The 22,812-nt window shown below is 45.1% G+C and overlaps 1 protein-coding gene across 7 annotated transcripts in view; it reads right to left on the bottom strand.

The window, feature by feature from the left end:
- The window catches only part of LOC144781940 (cytochrome P450 2G1-like), a 591,590-nt gene that overhangs the window by 267,514 nt on the left and 301,264 nt on the right, over positions 1-22,812 (bottom strand). For all 7 annotated transcript variants that reach the window (XM_078661028.1, XM_078661033.1, XM_078661032.1 and 4 more), the window contains one exon: positions 19,661-19,823. In XM_078661028.1, the coding sequence (XP_078517154.1) occupies positions 19,661-19,823 (163 nt within the window). The remainder of the gene's footprint in view (positions 1-19,660; positions 19,824-22,812) is intronic.

The following is a 22,812-nucleotide window of genomic DNA, read 5'->3' as shown; positions in this document are numbered from 1 at the left end:
AGCTTGGCATACAGCAGTCAGGCTTACCTAAAGAGGCAATGTGTAAAATATTGGTGCATTACATACAAACACAGTAACACAATGAATATTCCACAAAAAGACTCCACAGAGGTTTATAAGAATAGTTTTTTTTATTACCAGTAAAACACGACCACAAAAATAAAAATGCAATATATGCTTTTCACGATGTTCATGTGCTAATTCTCAAGATAAAATACAATGCTAGGGACTCTCCCTGTATTCAAAATCAAATGCAGAAGGAAAGGCCCCCACAGTGGTTGCCACCTGGTATGAAATGTAAGTAAGCTTCTGAAGCCTGAGGACACTGGAAGGGGGTCAGTCGGCCACTCTGGCCATGCTCTGGTCCCAGGGAAACCACCCAAAGGGAGCGCAGGTTTGGAAACATACAGTACCTGAGAGCATTGTTGGATATTGTAAGCCGGCAGCACCCTGATCAATGCAGAAGTTGGTCTGTGAGAGTTGTCAGAGGGCTTCTGGGACAGGGCCCACGTCATAAGCTGATCAGGATCCCCAGTGCTGGCTGATGCAGGAAGCACTGTGCATCTCTAAAGTGCAGAGATGATTGATGAGCCTCACACTTCCGGACACGCCCCTCGTCATCAGGGCAACATGTTATGGTGGAGCCGTTCTGAGAGGCGATGCAGCTGCTTTGCGTGCGGAGGGGAATTCAAAGGTGCAAGAGTTGAGCTACTGGTTAGCAAAACGGAGCACTAAGTTCTCATAGTCGACAGATGCAGGTCAAGCAGAATGCTCGACCGTTGTAGGAACCCCACATACCGGTCAGGGGACTTTGAAGTATTTTATGGCCCTGAGAATTTGTCAACAGGGGGCAAGCCAACAGCCCTTGGAGAACATAAATAGTTAGCATAGCAAAGAGGTAGCAGGCAGAAGCCTAGTACACAAGGCAGGTCGTAGAGTGGCAGTCCCTTCTGCAGCATGCAGCAAGAAGCAGGCCAACAAAGCTAAGCAATTAGCAAAGTAGCAGTCCCTCCTGGCAACACAGTAGTCCTTCTGGCACTGTGCAGCTGTAGAGCTAGCCGGATCTAGTTACAAGTCCCATGCAGTGTCTGTTTTTTGTGGTGTCAGACCTCCAGTACTTATATGCAAAAGTGCCATTCAATTAGGTAGTGCATTCAAATGAGGCCTCTGAAACACACAAGGATCCCTTTTCAACTCAGTCCTGTCTGCAAAGCTACTGGTGGAGGGCAATCAGCCCTGTGTGTGTGGACAGAACACTACCTATTGAAGTGAAAGTACCCAGCCCCTCATCCCTCCTACCGAGGAAAACCAGAATGCAGATGAGTGCAGATGCAGTTGAGTCTTGTGGCTCTCTAGAGGGAATGCACAAATGTATGGCCCAGAAATTTATTTGAGAAAGGCTGTCATGCACATAGAGCAGTAAGTGCAGAAAAATCTCCACTTTCTAAAACTGGCATAGAGCAGTAAGTGCAGAGATATGTATACGTTGTAAAACTTGTTTTTCTAAGTCAGAATGGTTAAATCCAACTTCACCAGTAAGGAGGATGTATCAATACCAATCCGAAGATATTAAACATGACACAAACAGGTATAAGGGAACTCTCAAAGCTAACCAATGAGAGTGGTTGGCCTCACAGTAGTGAAAAACTAATTTAGCTGTTTGTCACTACTAAGACATGCAAAACATAACAGTACATGCTTTATCTTTCACCTAGCTAGAACACTGCCCTTAGGACTACCTAGGGCCTAACTTAGGGGCCTATTAGGATTGCGGTGAATCCGCATCCTCCGGAACGGCGGAAGCCACCGCCGGGCCGGAGGATGCGGATTCACCACTGCGGACCTCCAAAACACCACCAGTCACATGAGGATGGCGGTGTTATCAGTGGCGGACGGCAAGTCCATCGGCCGCTGATCCGCGGGATGTTGTCTGCAATTTGGTGGCGGTGTCTGCAAGACACCGCCAGCCAAATTACGATGGGTGAGGAAACATGCTTTTCCGCGGCGGATTCCCCGCTGTGGAAAAGCGTGTGTAGCTTTGCTTCTGGGGTCCCGTTGTGGGCCCCCAGGGTGTTGGGGGTGGGGGGTGCACATGGGAGGTACCTATGGTACCCCCTGCATATGCATGCACAAAGCGGCAGGCACCGTGCGGTGCCTGCCGCTTTGTGCATGCAAATGCACTGCATGTAGTTTTAACATTGCGGCGGGTGCTGCTTCAAGCAGCACCCGCCGCAATGTTAAAAATACAGGATGTGACCGCCAGGGTGGCGGTCACATCCTAATTCGCACGAAGGGACCGCCGCTGCCCCTGCGGACGGTCCCTCCACCTCTGGGGTGGCGGACGGACGCAGGTCCTTCTGCCTTCCTAATCGGCCCCTAAATATGTAATACAATGAGAGTTTGAGGCTTGGCAAGTAGTTTTAAATGTCAGGTCGAAGTGGCAGTAGAACTGAACATGCAGGCACTGCAGTGGCAGATGTGAGACAGGTTTAAAAGACTACTTCTGTTGGGGCCCAATCAGTGTTGCATCTCACTAGTAGCATTTAACATACAGGTGCAGGGTATATGGTATACCACTTTACAAGGGGCTCATAAGTAAATTAAAAATGCCAACCAAGTAAACACAAATTACACATGTTTAGGGAAGCAACACAGGCACTTTACAACTGAGTAGCAGTGGAGGTAAGAAGCAGAAAGATTGGAGGAAGACCGCTCAAGGATGCCAAATCTAACGAGGTGGATAACTCTTTGATTTGTATTCACCAATTCAAGTTTACCCACTAAAGGTCCCACATTTTTTAACCTCATTCTTCTGAAATGTGCAATGTGCACTGGGATCCCAGTGCCAACACATGCACAAAGCTTTTACAAAGAACATTGTTTTTCTGTGTATAACATGCCGGTCAGGACCTGAACAACATGCAGGCTGAAGACTGAATACTCCTGCAGCACAGATATACATATTTGTGTTTGACATTCACATTCACATCACACTCAGACACAACATCTATACTGTACGTAGATTACTTTTGTATCTACCTCACTCATAATGGAGCCTCTGGCATATAGACTGCACTCTCTATGGCAAATGCTATGCCCTCTCAGATATTGAGATGTAACTCATAACCTGCAGACTGGAAAGTTATTTACCATTTGTGCAGCTCACTGATCTAATGGTAGCTTTATAGCTGAGCAATTGTGTCGTGTGACGGAATAGTAAAATCTGCCCTTTTAGCCAAAAGCACTGCACTTGCTGTAGTTTCTGATACTTTGTGTACACTTTAAAAACATTTGTGCCTTACCCAGATGATTATTGTATTTATTACTTGAGTAACTAATAACCCAGGTCCTAACAGATGGCTGAACTTATTCGTATGTTGTGGTCAAGTACAGGGACCAACTTCATTTAGATTTACATCATCAAGGCAAGGCATGGCTTGTTTTGGAGATCTTTAAAGACTCAGCTTTTCACTCATACCTCTTAATTTCCATTTAGTCTCAATCAACTAAGCACCAGGACACCCTCATAGGTAATTGTGAGCTCTACACAATGTCTTAAGTAACCCCTTCAAGGCGCCCATTGGGCAACGGCCGTCGCAAGCACTACCTCCGTAGTGCTGCGCACGTCCGTTGGCCAATGCGGCCCTCCTACTCAGTAAAACCGCTGCACCGCGGCAGAATTGCTGTTCTGTTAAGCGGTTAATACATGGGGAAGAAAGCATGGACCAAGAGATAGCAAGCCTAGGGTAGAAGCTGCTACCCTGGTGACACTTAACTGACACCCATAGCACAATGCAGGTTTATCATTGATTCTGACACAAATTACTGACATGCAAAGATTGCGTTATCACTTGTGCAGAACACAACGCCTGTCAAAACTAACCTACGTTTCATGTTGTGAGACTCAAGACAGTAAGAAAAACATTTTCAGAGATGAACATCTATAAGGCAACATATAAAATTTGGCCAATTCTAATAAAACAATTAAAGAAAACATTACATGCCCCTCTATATGTAAGGTGTTTAAATAGGTATTTATTTAAGGGCTTCAATAAAAAATATAGCTCTGATTGAGACAAAAATAATCATATTTTTTTTTTGAGTGTGGGGAAAATGAAAGGATATATGTAACAATATCGAGTGACAATCTATCTCACAGCAATAATACTGTGTCCAGAATATAGATCACCACAATATTGTATATATAAACTTATCAGCACTGACTGTGCTCACACCGATGGCCAACACTTTCTAATCCATGAGTGCTTTAATTATTATAAACTGCAACAACCAGAATACAGTTGATAGAACTGGTGATTATATGCCCAAGGTTTGCTTTCCTCCCCCTGTAATTATTACTATACTCTCGACACAGTTTCACTGAAGTCGGGACATGCACCTGCATTGTTGCCAGGGTACATTACATAAGAAACACCTAGAGACATATATGCCTTCTCGCTGCTGAAGAATAGCAATGCCAAATAATACATGATCTGGGATGTTAAACACTGACTGAAGTAACACTGTTGATGAATACTTTCAACTTGTGAGTACTTAAATTACTAAGAATTGCAACAACTAGAATGCAACTACGAGAATTTGTGCTTCTATGCATGCAGGGTGCTTCTTCCCTATAAATCTATTGTTTAGCTACATAAGTGTTGAGTTCAGTGTAAAACATCTATACTTACCTTGACGATATTGTGGTGGTTGAGATTCTGGACACAATATTTTATCATGGTGATATTTATAACTTGATATTCTGGTAGAACAATGAAAGAAAAGTAGTACCTTTTGCAATGACTCTGGTATATTATGCTCTGTTGTGTAGACATACATCCACTCCTCTGTGCCTAATTGTAACAAGCTCTAATTGTTTAATACTGTGCATATAACAAACAGGTTGTAAGCCTATCTATTGTCTACCAAACTCAAATAGAAAGCCAGAAACAAATTAAACAAAATAGCATAAATATCTTAAACTGGGGGGGCCTAAATATGACAAAATATGATTGCAAAGAGTATGTTTTGCATTCAAAGCACGTGTTGATGAACATGATGCCGAGGAAAAAGGCGATCCCTCTTCAAATGAATTATCCAAAAAGACTGACCACTAGACAAACAGAAGAACATATGGAAACAATTTCTAATCTTCAGCTAAACATATAATTAAAGGTTGTCTTGATAGTACATCCTGAGTGGTATGAGAATATAATCGGACAGGTGGTAGAGTGCCTTAGAGTAGTTCTAAAAGAAAAGGGAATAAGGAACTCGAATGCTTTGAATAACCAAAGTAAGAAAAACAAATGGTTTACTGAGGAATCTAGGCGCAGATAAGGAAAGGGGAAACAAACCTTAAAATAAGATACGAAACAGTAGGTACTAATGTGTTGTTGAAGTTAAGTCAAAGGTATAAAACTTTAATCATAGACCAGAAAAGACGTCATAAAGAGAGGTGTTGGGGACATAAGATAGAGGCAATCAAAACTAAAAACATAACACTCTTCTGGAAACTGCTACAAGAAGGATCAGGAAAAGCACAGGACACAATGACATCTGTGGTTGAAGAAGAAGCATGGGTGGATTATCTATAGGAGATATATGGCAATAAAGAAGAACAAGTGGGGGAACAAGTACCCTCTTGGGAGAACGTGGGTGAGGACTTAAGGTCCAAATTCTCATTAAGCAACATCAGAATTATCATCTGAAGATTAACCCTGACTCGCGCGTCTGGACCTGATCATATGCCTGCAATAATCATGAAAACTCACCCCGATTGGTGTGCCAAGTTACTCTATAGGCTGTTTGATAAGATTTTGAATAGAGGGAATATACCATGAAAACTGGAGAAGCACAATCATTAGGCCAATACACAAACAGGAAGATATAAAAAGACCCAAAAGTGATATGCTGATCAATGTTCTCAATGTGGCAGAAAAGGTATTCGCTAAAATAATCCTGGGAATGTTAAGGAGTGCTGACTTGAATTGTATGGTGTCGCCAGAACAGGGGGGCTTTAAGGAACATCATTCTACAATCGATCATTGCTTTGCGCTCTGGTCCATTGCATGTAAGTCTGTTTAGCAGAGGGGGAACTTATTCTGCTGCTTTGTAAACTTCCATGCAGCTTTTGATCTGGTAGACAGAAACTGCCTATGGAAGGCATTGATAATACCAATACATCCAAAAAGACCTTCTAAGACTAATCCAGGAGCTACATAGAAGCAACTAGGCCCAGGTCATTATGAACACTGAGGGGACTCTAACACAAAAAATACAAATTAATAATGGGCTGAGGGGTGTGTATTAGCCTACTCTCACTTTCAGAATATCCCTCGTACCGGTATTTTGCCGATTTTTGCCACATCCAGGACCCAGCAACAGGGACTGCTAGTCCCAGGACGCCCTGCGCTGCCACACCTGTGCACCCTTTGCAAGCCCTCAAAGCTGCTCACGGCGCACGGGCACGCGCCGGGCGAAGCCCGGACCAAGAGCGGGCCCGTCTGAGCCCGTCTGAGCACGAACGAGGACGGGACGGGCCCCTCTCTTTAATCCTGCATCTGAGCAAGATATGAAGGTAGTACGCACTTGCTGGACTATTAAGATCGCCCTACGCTCTCTCTTTATTCTCTTTATTCTTTTTGTTACGAATTATTGGAGCAGCTGCATTGTAAGAAAAGTTGAAAATGGCTACAGCCAAGGGGAGGAGGTCGTTATCGGGAGGATATATTGTGGGTACACTTGACCAATTTTTAACTAGGGCATCTTCTGAGCTGCAACATGAAATTGAAATGACTGAAAATCGACTCTATGGAGCCGATTTTCGATAAGCGGTCGTCAATCGGTAGGCTGGCCCTGGCATCCTCACCAGTGCCACAATTAACTGTCGATATCGTGCCCTCTGGTCAAACTATCAAGGTCAACCAGTCATTAAAAGTAGTTGGTAGCTCGTCAAGTTCTCCAGCCACTGTGGACTTGGTAGTAGCTGGCCCAGTCATCCCCCCACAAAACCAGGAGCTCTCAGGACCAACCAGATCGGGATTGCTAACCCGGTCTGCATCTAGTTCTAAATTGGGGACTATTTACCAGGCACCAGACCCAGTAGTCAAAAGAAAGAGTGGTGGAGTTACACTGAAGAATAAAAAAGCAAAAATCCAGAAATGTGGCAACTTGGGGATAAATCCGATAACCGGATCTGTAGCTGAACTCGATACACCCCAGCCAGCTGCACATGGGTCTTCAACTTCATTAAGTGTTGGGGACATCTTTTCCACTGAGTCCAGGGAAGACTTTTGGGCTAAATTCGAATATACATAGGCCTGTCTTCCTATCTATGACAGACTGAACTGCATTGAACGTAGACTCTCACATCTTGAATCATTGTTTACCCCCGTACAGACAGAGGGTGGTATGCGGGTTGAAGTTGGCACCGGTAATATAGAGGGGTTGCCTGGGACAACGAATGCAGTTTGCCAGCATGTAACCCCACTGGCCACAAATGTCCTAGGGGATTTATCGGCCCAAATTGTTTTACCCGATGAACACCCCATTCAATCTAATGATCTTGTTGTGTCCAATGATCCTGCATATCCTACTAATGTGGAGGTCGGGGGGGGGGACACATGGGCGGCATGCTATGATCGATCTGCAAACATGGCTAAGACCTCTGACGTACGAAAGAGTGTGTTACCACGTATAGATCTCCCTCCTGAATCTATGCCTTATGTGGTAATTTTAGCAGGGGTTCCTGTTCTAAGCCAGGGAAAACAAGAGGTCTACAGTGAGCTTAAAAACAAATGTATCCACTGGTTAAATTACAACAGGCCTCTCCATAACCAGGTTTCTGGTGAAATTCTCTTTGTTAGACGTGTGGACTGGGTGGGGCACCGGACTAAAAACATTCGGGGCGACTGTGTTGTAATTAATTTCAGGAATAGATGGGCCGTCGAGCACATCTGTAATTGGGTGGCAGGTAGCTCAGCAACGCAAATAAATCTTTTCCCCTAACCTATTTCTATCCGGCAGCGCCTACTAATTTACATACTGACTTTATTAGAAGAAGGCAGCCCTGGGGGGATAGGGAAAATCTGGGTTATAATTCTCAACCTGAATATACTAACTGGAAGGGTCCCCAAAACTGTTCCCCGGGACTGGCTATGTTCCATCACAATAACAGATTTAGTATTTTGGATCAAGTAGACTGACGGTCGAGGCATAGTTTGCCCCCACTCGCCAAAGTTGATAAAATGAGTCTTTTAGCATCTGGAAATGGCTCTGTAATGGAACATAACATTGCTGAACATGGTCCTCTGGGGGGTGAGAGCACTTTCATGGCATTTAGAGGTAAAGGCAGGGGGGTTAATGCTAGTGAGCATGCCGGTACCCCGTCTTCAGTAACCCCGTCTTCTGTAACTAAGGAGAGTGTAAGTAGTACGGGAACTAGTACAGCTATGGGAGGGGCTCGAGACAGAGCACCGAAGGAGATGGGGCCCGACTCGGGGATGGGGGGAATGCAAACTGATTATTTACCACCTGGGGGAGTTAGTTGTAGCAGGACATATAAGAATTCGGAAGTACGGGAGGCAAACAGTAACATTAAAATCCTCTCATGCAATCTGGGATGGATCAAGAGTAAATTATCATGTCCAGATTGGGGCATGTTTGTAGAAAAACACAATATCTGCTTAATGCAGGAGACGTGGGCCCTGGATAATAATCAATGGAGAGGTTTTGCCACTTTTAATATACCAGCCACAACGAGGGGTAGGGGCAGACCATCTGGGGGGCTAAGCATCTGGGTGGTTACGCACCTGGGCGGTAAAGCAGAGCAGCTGCCAACAAATTCCCACGATATACAATGTGTCCTCCTATCCCTCCCAGCTAACAAACAAATTTCCCTAATTAATATTTACTCAAGGCCAACGTAGAGTGGGCTAGAGTCTAGAGCCATTGAAGAATTGAGACTTTATACTGACTCTGGACCAAGAGAACATTCTAATAATAGGGGGCGATTTTAATTGTCAGTTTGAGCCCCTTACTAATGTGAGCCTAGATGATTCAGATAGTGAGAACCAGTACTGGAACATCCCAGAACCCCTGTTCTCACCTGTTAGAGCGTGGACGCCGTTGGTTCTCCAAATAAATTTGTTTATCCTCTCTCTTTCCCTGAGGGTTTGTACTAGGAGATTAAAATTGGATAGACCGAGCCTACCAACATTTAATAGAGAAGGGCAAACTTCGACCATAGATTATATTATGGTCGAATCCAGATCTTGGGATAGGGTCTTGGACTTTCAGATTTATCAGCGGAAAGACAGTGACCACAATGCTCTGGTGATGACACTTAAGCCAGGGAGTTGGGGCCTGTCCAACTGTTCAGAAGCGCCCACTTTAGTTCAACAACCTCTCCTGCTACATAACAACAGGCGGAGAGTAAAATGGCCCCACATATTGGGTTCCCCAAACAATTTAGCACACATACACCCGCAGGTTGTGCCGTATCTTAGTGAAATGGCTGGGCTTGGGCCATTGGGCACTCAAGTAGGGCAGGACACTAGGCCGGTAGAAATACACAACCATTTGGCCTCCGAGTTGCTTGGGGTGTTCTTTCCTGAGGTAAGCATTAAAGAAAAGCCGGTCCTATCTCATCCCTGGTATAATGCCTCGTGCCGCAAAACCAAAAGAGATTTATTAGAAGCTATAAAGGCCAAGGACAAGCAGCCGAGGATAAAGGAACTTCGGTTGCAGTACAAGCAGGTTATTCAATCTGAGAAGAAGGCCTGGGACACAAATAAATGGGAGGATTTGAGAACTGCTCTTCAGTATAAGGATTTTAAATCCTTCTGGGCAATAGTTAGTGATGGTGGGAGGCATGGTGGATCAGCGATAGCACCAAATATGGCATCTGTAGTATGGGAAGCTCATTGTGGAACCCTGTATGCATATTCGGGCAATGACGATTTAGCACCTTCAACTCTAGGCCACCTTCATGAGTATCAATGGGGGGGGGGGGGTACAGGAGATCACTATCATTGAAGTTGAATCTGCTATCACCAAGTTACTATCTAACAAAGCGCCCGGTCTTGATAAGCTTCCAGGGGACCCATTTCGGTCGGAAGCAAAAATATGGGCCCCTTATCTCTGTGTCTTGTTTAATTCCATCTTAATGGGAACGGACCCGCCAGATACCTTGCGAGGGGCAGAGATAGTTCCTATCCACAAAAAAGGTTGCCCTCTACTACCGTCCAACTAGAGGCCCATTAGCCTGATAGACAACACTCAGAAGCTTATGGGACAAATAATCGTGGAAAGAGTCCAGGCCTGGGTTCAGGAAAACAAGTTCTTGAGTACTCTTCAGGCCAGCTTTAGGACAAGCACTTCAACTATTGACCAGATATTCAGACTTCAGGTCCTGTATTGGAAAACAGTGAGTGTGGAGGGTGGCAGCCTCTACCTCATTTGTGTGGACCTGAGGTCTGCTTTTGATCTGGTCCCTAGGGGAAAACTGTGGAGCGTTCTTTCAGATCTTGGCATCCCAATATACCTCCTGGATGTGCTAATAAGGCTCCACACAGGAACCTACGCTCAAGTCAGATGCGGGAAGCATGGAGAATTGTCAGCTTGCTTCCCGGTAAACAAGGGGGTCTCCCAGGGGTGTGTCCTGGCGCCTACCCTTTTTAGTCTATACATAAACTGGCTCATAGACCATTTATCAGGTATAAAGGATATTGATGCACCAAGGTTAGCTTCAGGCCGGGTATCCGCATTGATGTTCGCGGACGACACCTTGTTGTTGTCCAAGACATCAATGGGTATCCAACATACTTTGGATGGCTTTGCCGATTTCTGTGCAGTAAGAGGCCTAGAGATAAATCTATCAAAAACTAAATTTATGATTTTTAACCCCCCCAGGCAAACCCGCTGAAATCCAGTATTGAATGGCATACCTGTGGAACGAGTAAAATTTTTTGAGTATTTGGGCATCATCCTTGTGGAACATTGGGAATGGGATGCCCAAGTAGCAAAGGCTACCCTAAAGTTGACTCAAACTGCGGGTGGGATATCGAAAATGAACAGAGTATCTGTGTACAAGCCTGCTGCTCCAGCTATAGAAATCTATAAAGTACAAGCTAGAGCGGCATCTATGTACGGGGCGGAGCGCTTGGGGGCACTACAGGTCCTTAAGCCTCATAAGGGTGGAGCATTCATTCATGAGGAACCTGTTGGGATTGCCAGTTCGCACCCCATTAGTACCTCTTCGGTTGGACCGAGGGCTCCTCCCTATTGAGGAAGAAGTGGCTTTAAGACCACTTACTTACTGGAGAAGACTATGATCAGTTCCTGAACTAGCTCCTTTCAGAAGTGAGTTCATGGATGTGTGGGCTGCAATTAGAACCAAGAAAATCCCGTGGGTAACTCATATTAAGGAACTTTGTAGTTGGATTGGCTTACCTGACCTATGGGGAACACCAAAAGTAGTGTGCCCGGCAATATCTAGGGCTGATCTGGTATACCACTATAGGCACCACAATCTTTTGTCCCTTCATGCGAGCTCCACAGTTGGTAGACTGACATCACAGTTCCTCCAAGTAAAAGAGGATTATAAAAAGGAGGACTTCCTTGACCTGATTTATCCAGCTTCGGCAAGGAATCTGTACATGCAATTTAGGATGGGTAGTCTGCCGCTCATGTCATTTACTAATAGATGGGACCCGAATAAAAATACTGAGTGCCCAGCGTGTAAATATCATCTGGAAAATTAGATCCATGTCCTATTTTTTTGTCCTAAATACCAGACTGTACGCAATCGCTGGATGAAACCAATTTGTAGGAACCTTGGCATCAGAGAATGTTATAAGGCCTTGAGATTATTAAAATATGATACGCACCCCCCTATCGTTTTCGCTGTCTCCCGTTTTTTAAACGGGATGTGGCTTAAAGAAAGGAATTTTTTTACGAAATAAATTGTCGATTTATGTATTTGCAGGAAATTTAATGTATACTTGCGATAACTATTTTCAATGGTTTAATCTGATTTTAATATGTGGTGGTTTTAAATTTGTAATGTAGGTGTACATATATGATTGTGGTCGTCTTGAATTGTTCTATGTTATATATTCTCTGTATATAGTGTTTGTGTGTATTTCATTTTGCACTTTTATGGTCTGTTGTGACCAAAATAAAGTTATTGAAAGAAAGTATTAGCCCCCTTACTCTTCTCCTTATATATTGGCGATTCTCCAGCGACTCTAGCTGCTACAAATGGATTCAAAGAAGGAATGGCAAACATGGCATGCCTCCTGTATGCAGACGAACTTGTGATTGTAGACCAAACAGAAATTGGCCTGCAAAGGAAATTCAATATATTTAGAGATTAATGTAGATGTCAAATATGAGTGTTAAACATTGACAAAACAAGGGTGCTTTGCTTTGGAAAGACAAAAAGCTAACTTAATTGGCACCTAGGCGCTCAGACACTTGAATTAGTTAACAAATATAAGTATCTTGGAGTCTGGTTTGAGAGGTCCTAAAAGCTTATATAGCAATGATCACCCAACAATTGTAATACGGAGTCGAGCTGCTATATCTTAGTGGCAAAAATAGGTGGGATGCTGAGGAGGGAAAGTGCTTAAAGAGCTTATTGTCACTCCCCAGCTCCGCCATGATCCAAGCAATAAAATTAGAAACTGGTATGATTTCATGGAATATATTGGCTGCAAAAGCATTAACAAGATTCTGGGGAAAACTGAGTGGGGAGGAGGAACAGAACGTTTCTCAGTGGTGCAAGAATGAAATTCTGCAAAGTGAATTAAAATGAGAAAAAATTGTTAGGATCAAATTGAGGGCTGTCTGCAAAGATAGGAAAGTAATGTTGCTCCCACAGAACCTACAAATTGAAACCTCAAAGAGGAGTTAAGCGCGCTAGGTAAAGACCTGTCCCATGAAAGTGACTCCCACTTTTTAAGTTGGAAAACAATTGACACAATTTATGCTAAATTCTTGGTGGAATAAAGTGAGATTTCCCTATGGTGATACCTTACCAAACCAGCTGTTATGAAGGGGATTAATGAGAGTATGGGTTGGACTCAACCCCTGTAAGATATATAATTTTGTAAAATCAAAAATTATTCATGTAGGAGGAAACTGTACTTGTGGCTTGAACGCTAAGGTGTCCTTTATAATGTCGGGTGGATCGCCACCACCCGTATGGCGGTGGTGATCCGCCTGACATTTTTACCCACCTGCCACCCATTTCCCCCTACCATATTTGTATAGTGGGTGTACCACGGTGGACGGGAAGACCGTCTGCCACATTTCCGCCGAGTCGACAAGTCGACCGGGGGGGAAAAGGGTTTAATATTGTTCTAGACACCACCATCCATATTAGTATGGGGGTGGAAACATACCTTTCTGTGGTGGCGTTGCTGTGAGCACCGCCCGCCACAATGCTGGGAATGGAGGATGCCACCTCCATGGTGGCGGTGGCATTCTAATCGCCGGGGCGGAACTGCTGCACGACTGGCGGCCGGTCCCAGCACCACTAGGGTGGCCCGCCATCCTAATGGGCCCCTAAATGTGATATGTTGCACATTCTGTTGGACTGTTTGAAGGTTAAACAACAATGGAGACAGTTTTTACGCCCAATATTTTTGAAATGTGGGCACGCTGCAGAATTTGAACTGATATGTGTTTATTGGCTATAACATGTGTCATTGGAGATTCATGAGGGCCATCAAAACTGTGATCACCGAGTTTTAAATTGTGATGTTTTATGTTGTTGTAGTACTTTATTCGATAAAAATGTATCATAAAAGTAGAAACATTTTCCAAGTACAAACAACCCATAAAATTCATAAAACAAGAATACAGATCATAAATACAATAAAAAGACTTATATGCAATTAAAAACCCCGGAGGGACTAAAATACTATGGCAATAGAATTAGGTACAATTAATCAGGATTAAGTTTTATTTGTCTCACACAGATTCTTCTTTATCAGCTTTGTGCGTATCTGCCAGGCTTTTCCCAGAAATTTTGCAACCCCACATACAATGGTCAGAGATGTTACATCTGTTGTGAGGATGTGCAGGGCCTTACTATGTTGTCTAAAGCCCAGATCTCTACATATCGGCTTCAGCCATCTACTTCTGGCCCCCTTATAGGCTTTACAAGCAAACAAAAAGTGGGATAGAGACTCTTTAGGGCATGGACAGCATGGGCAGGTAGCCTGATGGTGCCGTGAAGTTTTCCAATTCTCAGTAAATGAGTTTATTGGTAATGTTCCGTGCCTAAACTTTAAAAAAAGAGCTCTATCTCTGGGGGATTGTATAAAGTCCAAGAACGGTTCAAGCATTCTAACAGACTTGTGATCCAGAAATTGGTCAGTTAGAGACCCCCACTTTGGCCCTGTAATTCCTCCTTCTGCACCCAATCCCAGTACATTTTCTTGACAGTCTGTTTGGGTGGGGGGGATTGGGACAGCCAAGACTCACCCATCCCCATATGTATGACCAACTGCCTCAACTTGCTCAGCCACCGGATCTTGATGTTTTATGTATTTCATGGGACCATATGAGATATTTCACTTGAAAGTAGATTTTAACGAGTAGATGTTTATATGTTTTCACTGGATGAATTTGAATGTTATTTATGCACTTGTTTTTAAAGAAATGCTTTAAAGGGAATTAGAAATTGTATATATTACAATGTACATAAATTGGTGTACTGTTTAAAGGGCAATAGTCTAAATAAACATGTATTTCTAATTGATAGATATACATGTCATTTCAAAGGTATGTTTATAATAAAGGCCTAGACAGAACTTAATAGGCATGTGCCTAAATGTATGTGCCTAGCATTGCCCGATTACTCACCAGTAATCTTCATTCCTCCAAGTCCTGATCTTCCCGTTCAATTCCCTAATGAGCAGCTCATCTGCCCCACCTAAACCTTATACATAGCAGAGTTTTAACACTTCTCCCCCAAGTTTGGGAAAGGTCCACGCAGCAGTATTACACATTTCATGTAAGGAGGCACCCTTAAACATCACCCAGGAAGAGGAAACCCCCAAGTGGACCTGCCCCGGATGGAAGAAGGAAACAGACAGTGCGCAACCTCGTAAGACAAAAGAACAGCACTTTTCACCCATCAAGTCAGAGTGGACAAGGATGGCCTGAGACCCTTACCTGAGAGACTGCATGTAACAAATAAGGAATTCACCTTCTGTAAGGCACGGGTCTTATCCTGATAGATGCAGAGAGCTCTCAACACACCCAAAGAATGGAAAACCTCCTCCTCCAGAGAAGATAGGTCTTGAAAAATACAGGAAGGACAACATCCTCCTGACAGTGGAAGGAAGATAAAACCTTGGGCAGGAAAAACTGACTAGGACGCAAAATCACTTTATCAGAGCAAAACTGCAGGAAAGGGGAGGAAGCCAGCAAACCCCAAGCTCATCAACCTGCCAACCAGTGGAAATGGCCACCAAAAATAGAACCTTGGGCAGAGAAAGACAAGATCAACAGAAAGCAATGGTTCAAAAGGAGGACCCATCAATGCCTGCTGAACCAAGGGAAGATCCCAGGCTAGAACAGGAGAACATGAAACATGACGCTGAGCAAAAATCTCCGCAAAACGTGACCCACCAAGGGAGAGACAGAAGACACAGCAGAACCCCTGAAGGCAAGAATGGCAACCCACTGAGCCCGGAGAGTAGAGACAGCCAGACCCATGACAAACCTTCACGCAAAATGTCCAGTGCCTGGACTGGATCACACAAGGAAGAAGAGAGGAAGACAGACCTTTCCCGTTAACACCAGGAGTCAAATTTCTTCCAATGCCGACCACAGGACCTCAGGAGCAAAGGCCTGCAAGACAATTGGATGCTCTCAGCCACCTAGAGAGAACAACCATGATCCAAAAAACCTAACCTCAAGTGTCAAACCCATTAGTTGGAGGTGAAGCAGAGAGGACATTGCTAGAAGGAGAGCATACAGCAGACAGGGATATATGGGAAACTGCCAACGGGTACACACCGACAAATCCAGAAAAAGGGGAAACCAAGGCTGCCAGGACAACTCCGGAACAACCATAAGAACCTCTGCCAGATTCATAAGAATTTTACTGAGGAGCCTGGTAATCAAGGAAAAAGGCGGGAAGGCAAACAGTAGCCCCGGGACTATGGGATTGAGAAACCATCTATCGCCCATCGCGATGGAACCAGGCTGAAAAAATGTGGAAGAAGGGTTGTGTCCTCTGAGGATTGGAGATACAGCCAGGGAAGGGAGAACTGGAAAAGAATATACTAAAACAGAAGGGGGCACAGACACATGGTCACAGTGGATGGAAACACCCGCCTCTAAGAGTCTGCAGGCTCATTCTCCTTCCCTGGAAGATAAACCACCGAGAGAGAATGGAGATTCCTCTCGGCCCACAGACCGATCTTCCAGGAAAGGAGAAACAAAGAACAGTGCATCCCCCCTGCCGTTTTACATAAGCACAAACAACCTGGTTGTCTGAACACAAACAGAACAGCCCAGAAGGAGGAGAGCAAACCAAAGAAGGGCCAACCAAACAACCTTTAACTCCCGCCAGTTTGATGACCAGAGAGCCTTGACACTAGACCATCTGCCCTGGGCCTTGGAACCCCCGAAAAATGCACCCCTCCCATGGCACTGGCATCGGTCGACCACACCAAAATGGCAAAGGGAGGAAGAAGATCGAAACCTCTGGAGAGATTCTGAGGGGACAATCACCATTGAAGGAAAGCCTGAATCACAGGTATAAGGGTGTCGTAGGCTCAAGAGGCAGGATCCCAGTGGCTCAGAATGTGATGCAGGAGGGGATACAAATGAAGACAGGCCCAAAGGAGGAGTTTCATGGTTGCGGCCAACTCCCTTTGACTCCACAATCAGAGCCGGGCAGACACCTGAGACTGGGACAGCACCCAAGAAAGATATTTGAACAGAGTCAATGGTCTTTCCTGGGACAGGAACACCATCCTCAGATCCATCCGGAAGGGAACCCCTTGGAATTTCAGAGTCTGGGAGGGTTGAAGGGGGGGGATTTCCTGTGGTTGATGAAGAATGCAGAAGACGACAGACCTGGACCACATCCTCCTTTGCCTGATACAAGGAAGGAGAAACAACCAACCAATCATCAAGGTAAGGAAAAAATGGAATGCCCCGAGAATGGAGAATACCCACCAGGGGGAGGGCCAAGAACTTCGTGAGATTCCTGTGTGCTGATGAAAGGCAGAAAGAAAGCACATGGAACTGGAAGTGCTGGGCGCCCAGCACAAAGCACAGAAACCTCTGATCTGCCATCTGGATGGGAACATGCAGGTAGGTGTCCATCAAGTCGAGGGAGGCAAGGAAGCAACCCTGGTGCACCAACTAAAAGGGAAACTGCAAAGTCTCCATCTTGAAAGGACAATGAGGAACGCAGAGATTCACCCCCTTCAGATCCAACACAGGGAACAAGTCTGTGATATCCTTCTTGGAGACCAGAAAGAGGATGTAATAACAACCAAGCCAACTTTCCAGGAGACAAACCTCCACAATTGCAGCTTTCTCCAACAGAAGCCAAAGGCCCTCCTGCAGGGCCAATTATCTCAGAGGATGACATGGCAGTTGGGTCTCCATGAACACCTGAAGAGGCTGAGATGAAAACTTGATCCAGCGACTGGAGGTCACCTTCTGAACTGCCCAGGCATCATAAAGACCCAGTCAGCAATAACAAAAGAAGCGAAGGCGACCCCTAACTGGAAAAGGTAGATAGTCACTGCTGTGGAAAAGGAGTGGAGGCAGAACCACCGGACTAGGCCCGGGACTTGTTGCCTCCAGGGGACCCCTGGCCATGACCCCTGCCATTAAAGGGCTGCTAAGCACCCCTGGCTGGGGAAAAGGCAAAAGCGTGACAATAACCAAAACCCCGACAAGGAAGTCGCACGGGAGCCCCAAGCTTACGATTCTCAGCCGACTGCTTGACCAAATCCTCCAGCAGGGAGCCAAATACTTTGGAACCCTCAAACTGCAATCTGAACAGTACAGACTTCTATGAGGGCTCCATCTTCCAAGTCTGCATCTAAATATGATGATGTGCAACAATGGAAAACCCAGAAGCAGCTGCTGCTGCACACAAATTATCATAGATAATGTCCGAAAGGTACTGCACCTGGAGTTCCATGAGAGCTAACAGAGGAGGCATCCTCGCCTCAGTGAACCGAAGAGCCAGAGCCTGGAAATCATTCAACAGGGACTGGACCATATAGTTGGAATAAGCCATAACCTGAACAGAAACGGTGGAAGTGGCATAGGACCGTTTCACAGCACCCTTCACCTTCTTATCAACTGGGTCGGAAGGAAGGGCATCATCCGAAAGAATCATGCCTGTGTGGAAAGGCCAGCCATCAAATTATCAACCTCGACTGATTGAGGGAACACCACAGAAAAAACCCTCCAAAGGATAACATTGACCCAAAAAGCGAGGAAAAACAGACTTGTCAACATCCCGCTATTCATGGGTCAGCACTTTGCGATCAGCACTGTGCAAAAGGAAAAAGTCAGGGTCAGTTTGGTAATATTGCATGAACAAATCCTCCTCCAGGCAATCAACCAGAGGAGGAGGAAACCCCATATTACTCTGGGCATGGGATAAGCCAGAGAGCTAAGCTCCCTGAACAAAGGAACCCCTCACACCATCCTCCTGTTCAGTGTCAACCACATCAGGCACGGTAACAGGGTGAGGCACTTTTGCAGGAGAACTGTCTGCCTCCCGTGCCCAGAAAGCAACCTCCACAACTCATTGATCAGGAGGCAGAGAGTGTCCACAGTAGGCATAGCAGAGCAAGAAACAGCCTGCTCCATGACTGAATCCACCAGAACATGGGCACTTCCTGCAATGGACTAGTTACTGAGCAGCAAAATACCGCAGCCCTGACCTCTTGCAGGAGGTGCCCTCAAGCAGGAAGTGCCCGCAATCACAACAAGAAGCCAGTCGGATGAGCAAAAACCTGTAGAGGAGGAGACTGACCCAGGGCTCAAGAGGCAAATGGGTGCTTAGCACTGCTGCCTGAAAGAAAACACAACACCCGCTGGAGCACAGCACAAGCAGGAAAACAAATGAAACGTGGCCCCTAAAGCAAGTGACAGACATGACATAAAAAACAAGTAAGAGAAAGACACTTACCTGACCTCTGCTAGGAACGAAGGCTGCCAACGTCCAAAAAAAAACCAGGTTGTTATGGTGACACACTTACCCCGTTATCTATATTGGTTAAGTAGCGCCATGTTGGGGAAGTGTTTAAACTCTGCTAGGTAGACCGTTTCTGTGGAGCAGACGAGCTGCTCCTTGTTCAGGAATGGGGAAGGAAGACAGACGGGGAGGAAATTGAAATACCTAAGTGCAGGTGGTATAAATATTTCAGAATAGACATCCTATTTCAAGATTTCCCTTGTGCAAATCAAGTGAGCAATTTCTTGAAAGCATTTTTGCAATAATACAGTCTTCTCACGACCTAAGAAAAATAACATTAATATTTATTCCAGCTCTATTAGTAGATTATCTCTGGATTGCAGAGGTGAAGTCTCATTTCACACTCAGAATCTCTCTCAAACACCAATTTTTTGTTTCTTTTACTCTCCTTTTCAAAACACTTACCACAACCCTGGAAGACTCCGTCATTTGAGGGCAGTTTTCCTCTTCCACTGAATTCCTCTGCTTGATCAACTAGCGCTTCCTTTACAGCCTCATATCCCCACAGCACTACTACCCGGCGACTCCCCATATACACAGTGAACACTGGGCCATATGTCTTGCTCAGCTGTATTGGAGAGAAAAAAAGAGGATATATTTAGATTAATGCATATTTAACTGTTATTGTCCTCACCATCAGCCAATAACGGCTGTAATTAACCATCCCCTTACTCAAAGAATGAGCCGCAAACAAGGATGTATATAACCAGTTGGGGGAGTAATTAACAGATGCTACACCCAGGCAGGTGGCGGCCATAAGGCTATTGGCACCCCTCCTCTCAAATTAGGGAGCAATGCGGAAACACGAGAAGCCGCCCACCTGAATATGTGGGTGAAAATCAATGTTATACTTCTAAGGTGCTCCTTCAACCTTCTTTCTAGCAGCTGTCTGTACACTGGTGGCTGCATGAGCTCCTCACCTACTTTTGTCTAATGGAAGTTGTTTTTCTACTTTTCTGTGGCCATTTGGGCTTCGAATCTCACCTAAAGGAATAGGAGGAGCCTGTATACCCATCTTTTTCCCCAGATACTGCTAGGGAAGAGGATGAGGGAGCACGTTGTTGGTTGGACCATTTTCAGCCAAATGTTCAGCCAAGTTATTACACAAAACCCTCCCTATTTACCTACAGGACACAGAGACCTGCGTTGTCCCCCCCAGCTCCGCTGTCAAGCGCATCTCTCTGCCTTTTTCTGCCTTCTGTCTCAGTTTTATGCCTTCTCCCCCATTTTTTGCCTCCTGCCTTCTGCCCCTCCTGCTTTCCGCGCCGTTTTCTTATTTCTGGCCAATTTTCTGCCTTCTGCCTCATTTTCTGCCTTCTGCCTTCTGCCCCGTTTTCAGCCTTCTACCCCATTTTCGGACCTTCTGCCTTTTGTCTCTGTCCTCTGCACCCTCTCTATCTAAAATTCCATCAATTTGCTGTTTCTCCTCTGTTCGTGCCCGCTGCTGCCCCTGTGCCCTCCCACCATTGCTGGTATCCCGCCTCCATTTCCGGCCACCCAACTGCATTTCCCTCCCCCTCCCCTCTTAATGGCGGCTGGTGCACCAAAGGCACGCCATAGGAAAGCTCGTCTGCACCCGTTTGCGGCCTGACAGCGACCAGCGCCAGGGACCCTGGTTCTCCGGTCATCCTCCGCCTCAACCCCGCCAACCTCCTCGCACTCAACCCTGGAAGAAACAACAACTACCAGAGACAGATGCCGAACAGCACCCACACAAAAAGATTAATTGATAGACAGAATGCAGAACAATGTCATACATTCACCCCTGTACAGAGATCTGGGCCTAAATCCATCGTTTTTTTGCTCACCTTGCCATTTCAGTTTAGACCCAGCCATTTGCAAATCAGTCTTGACCCTGCGCTCAATGGGAACAGTCCAGCCCGAACTTCCAGGCCCGGTCCTTCCTGGACTGGAAACAAGCATCCTAGGACCCGTTTCAGGCTTTTAGCCAACACAACTCACAGCCAGTTCTCCTGCTGACAAGTCTTGACCATCAACAGCCCACCCATTTCTGCTGATCCCTCAACAGACGCCCGCACCACCGAAGCCCTGACATGCATCCTCCTCAATGTGCACTCCCTCCACAGACATGCTACGGAGATCTGGGACCTGCTCGACACCATTTCACCAGACGTCGCCTTCGTTACAGAAAGGTGGACCAAAGCCACCTCTGCCCCGACATCGCCACCGCCATCCCTGACGGATAAAAGATTCACAGAAAGGAGCGCCCCCACCGCCCAGGAGGTTGACTCACCATCGCACTCAATATCTCCCTCTGACTCTCCACCTCTAGCACTAGCAACCCCCTCTCAAACACAGAGCACCTCCACTAACAGCGCCTTTAAACGCTCATGGGTGAGTAGCACGCTTTATAAACCCCTGATTGAAGAGGGCCGTTGTGAGCCGACCAGCCCCAGAAGACACCCTTTGTTGACCTGTAGTGTTAAATATAGCCATCAAATGGAGCAATATGACTCACTGGCCAGCTCGAACGCTCCTCCCCAGGTATTATCAGATATACATTGAGGAGTATTTGCATGTTGCACATATTCTATCTCTCCTGGATTTCTAATGTGCTAGCCTTGATGCTCTTTTACCTTTTCCTGCATAAACAACGTGAAAAAGTTGCAAAGTGTTAGTCTCACACGTTTCACCCCATTCTATTTTTCTATTTAGCACTAATGTCACAAAATGGCAAAAAATTGGTCTAAAAAATATATAATGTACCACCACTTGCAAGACATTAAATAAACACAGTTCTAGGAAAAGCAAATGCATAGCATTTCTCGACCTATTGGGCATGGAAAAATATTCATAAACACTTTCACTGAAAAAGCACATGTGCTCCCAAATCTTCTCCTTCTTTCTCTTGCTCCCTCTCGTCCCTTTTAGCGGGAAACATTCCTTTTAACCTTAATTGGCCGTACCACAAACTCCTTGTGTACGATAGACCACTATGTGCCCGACACAGATTTTAAACTTCAAAAACAAATGGACTCCTCCTTAACTGCAGTTATCTCATCGGCTCTCTTTTGGTCTATTACAAAGACCGCAATCACCAGATTTAAATGTGCCTTGTACAAAAAAAAACACATTTGCCATAAAGTAACGCCCAGTCAAATAGTGTTAGGTAAAAACATTCAACGTGTTATAGAATAGTTAATATTGGTAAAGTATCTGGATTATACATTAAAGAACAAAACCAACAGAATTATAATAACAATAATCGTAATAGAACAATTCTCACTGTAGTTTTGCAAAACCGTGATTTCTTGTTTAATTCATTATTTTTTCTTAATTGTAAAGTTGACCTTTATCACTTAAAATTAGCATAATGCAAACAATTTTACATTTTTTTCAGCTTGTATTTCTTCGATCTTACCTGTTGGAGATGTTTTAGGTTTAGCTTAAGGACGAACAAGCATCACGACGGAGTTAATATCATCACCACAAAAAATAGCCATAGAGGGGCTGTGGGACAGCCCCCTTCTGCCACTGAGAATTGTGTCAGTCACTTTTTTTTAAACACACCGGCCATTCATTGTTGGAAGTGTCAA

This window comes from Lissotriton helveticus, chromosome 9 (assembly GCF_964261635.1).
Source record: "Lissotriton helveticus chromosome 9, aLisHel1.1, whole genome shotgun sequence".
NCBI classification, from domain to species: Eukaryota; Metazoa; Chordata; class Amphibia; order Caudata; family Salamandridae; genus Lissotriton; species Lissotriton helveticus.
Note: the sequence above shows the minus strand (reverse complement) of the source record. Positions and strands in the feature narration are given on the sequence as shown.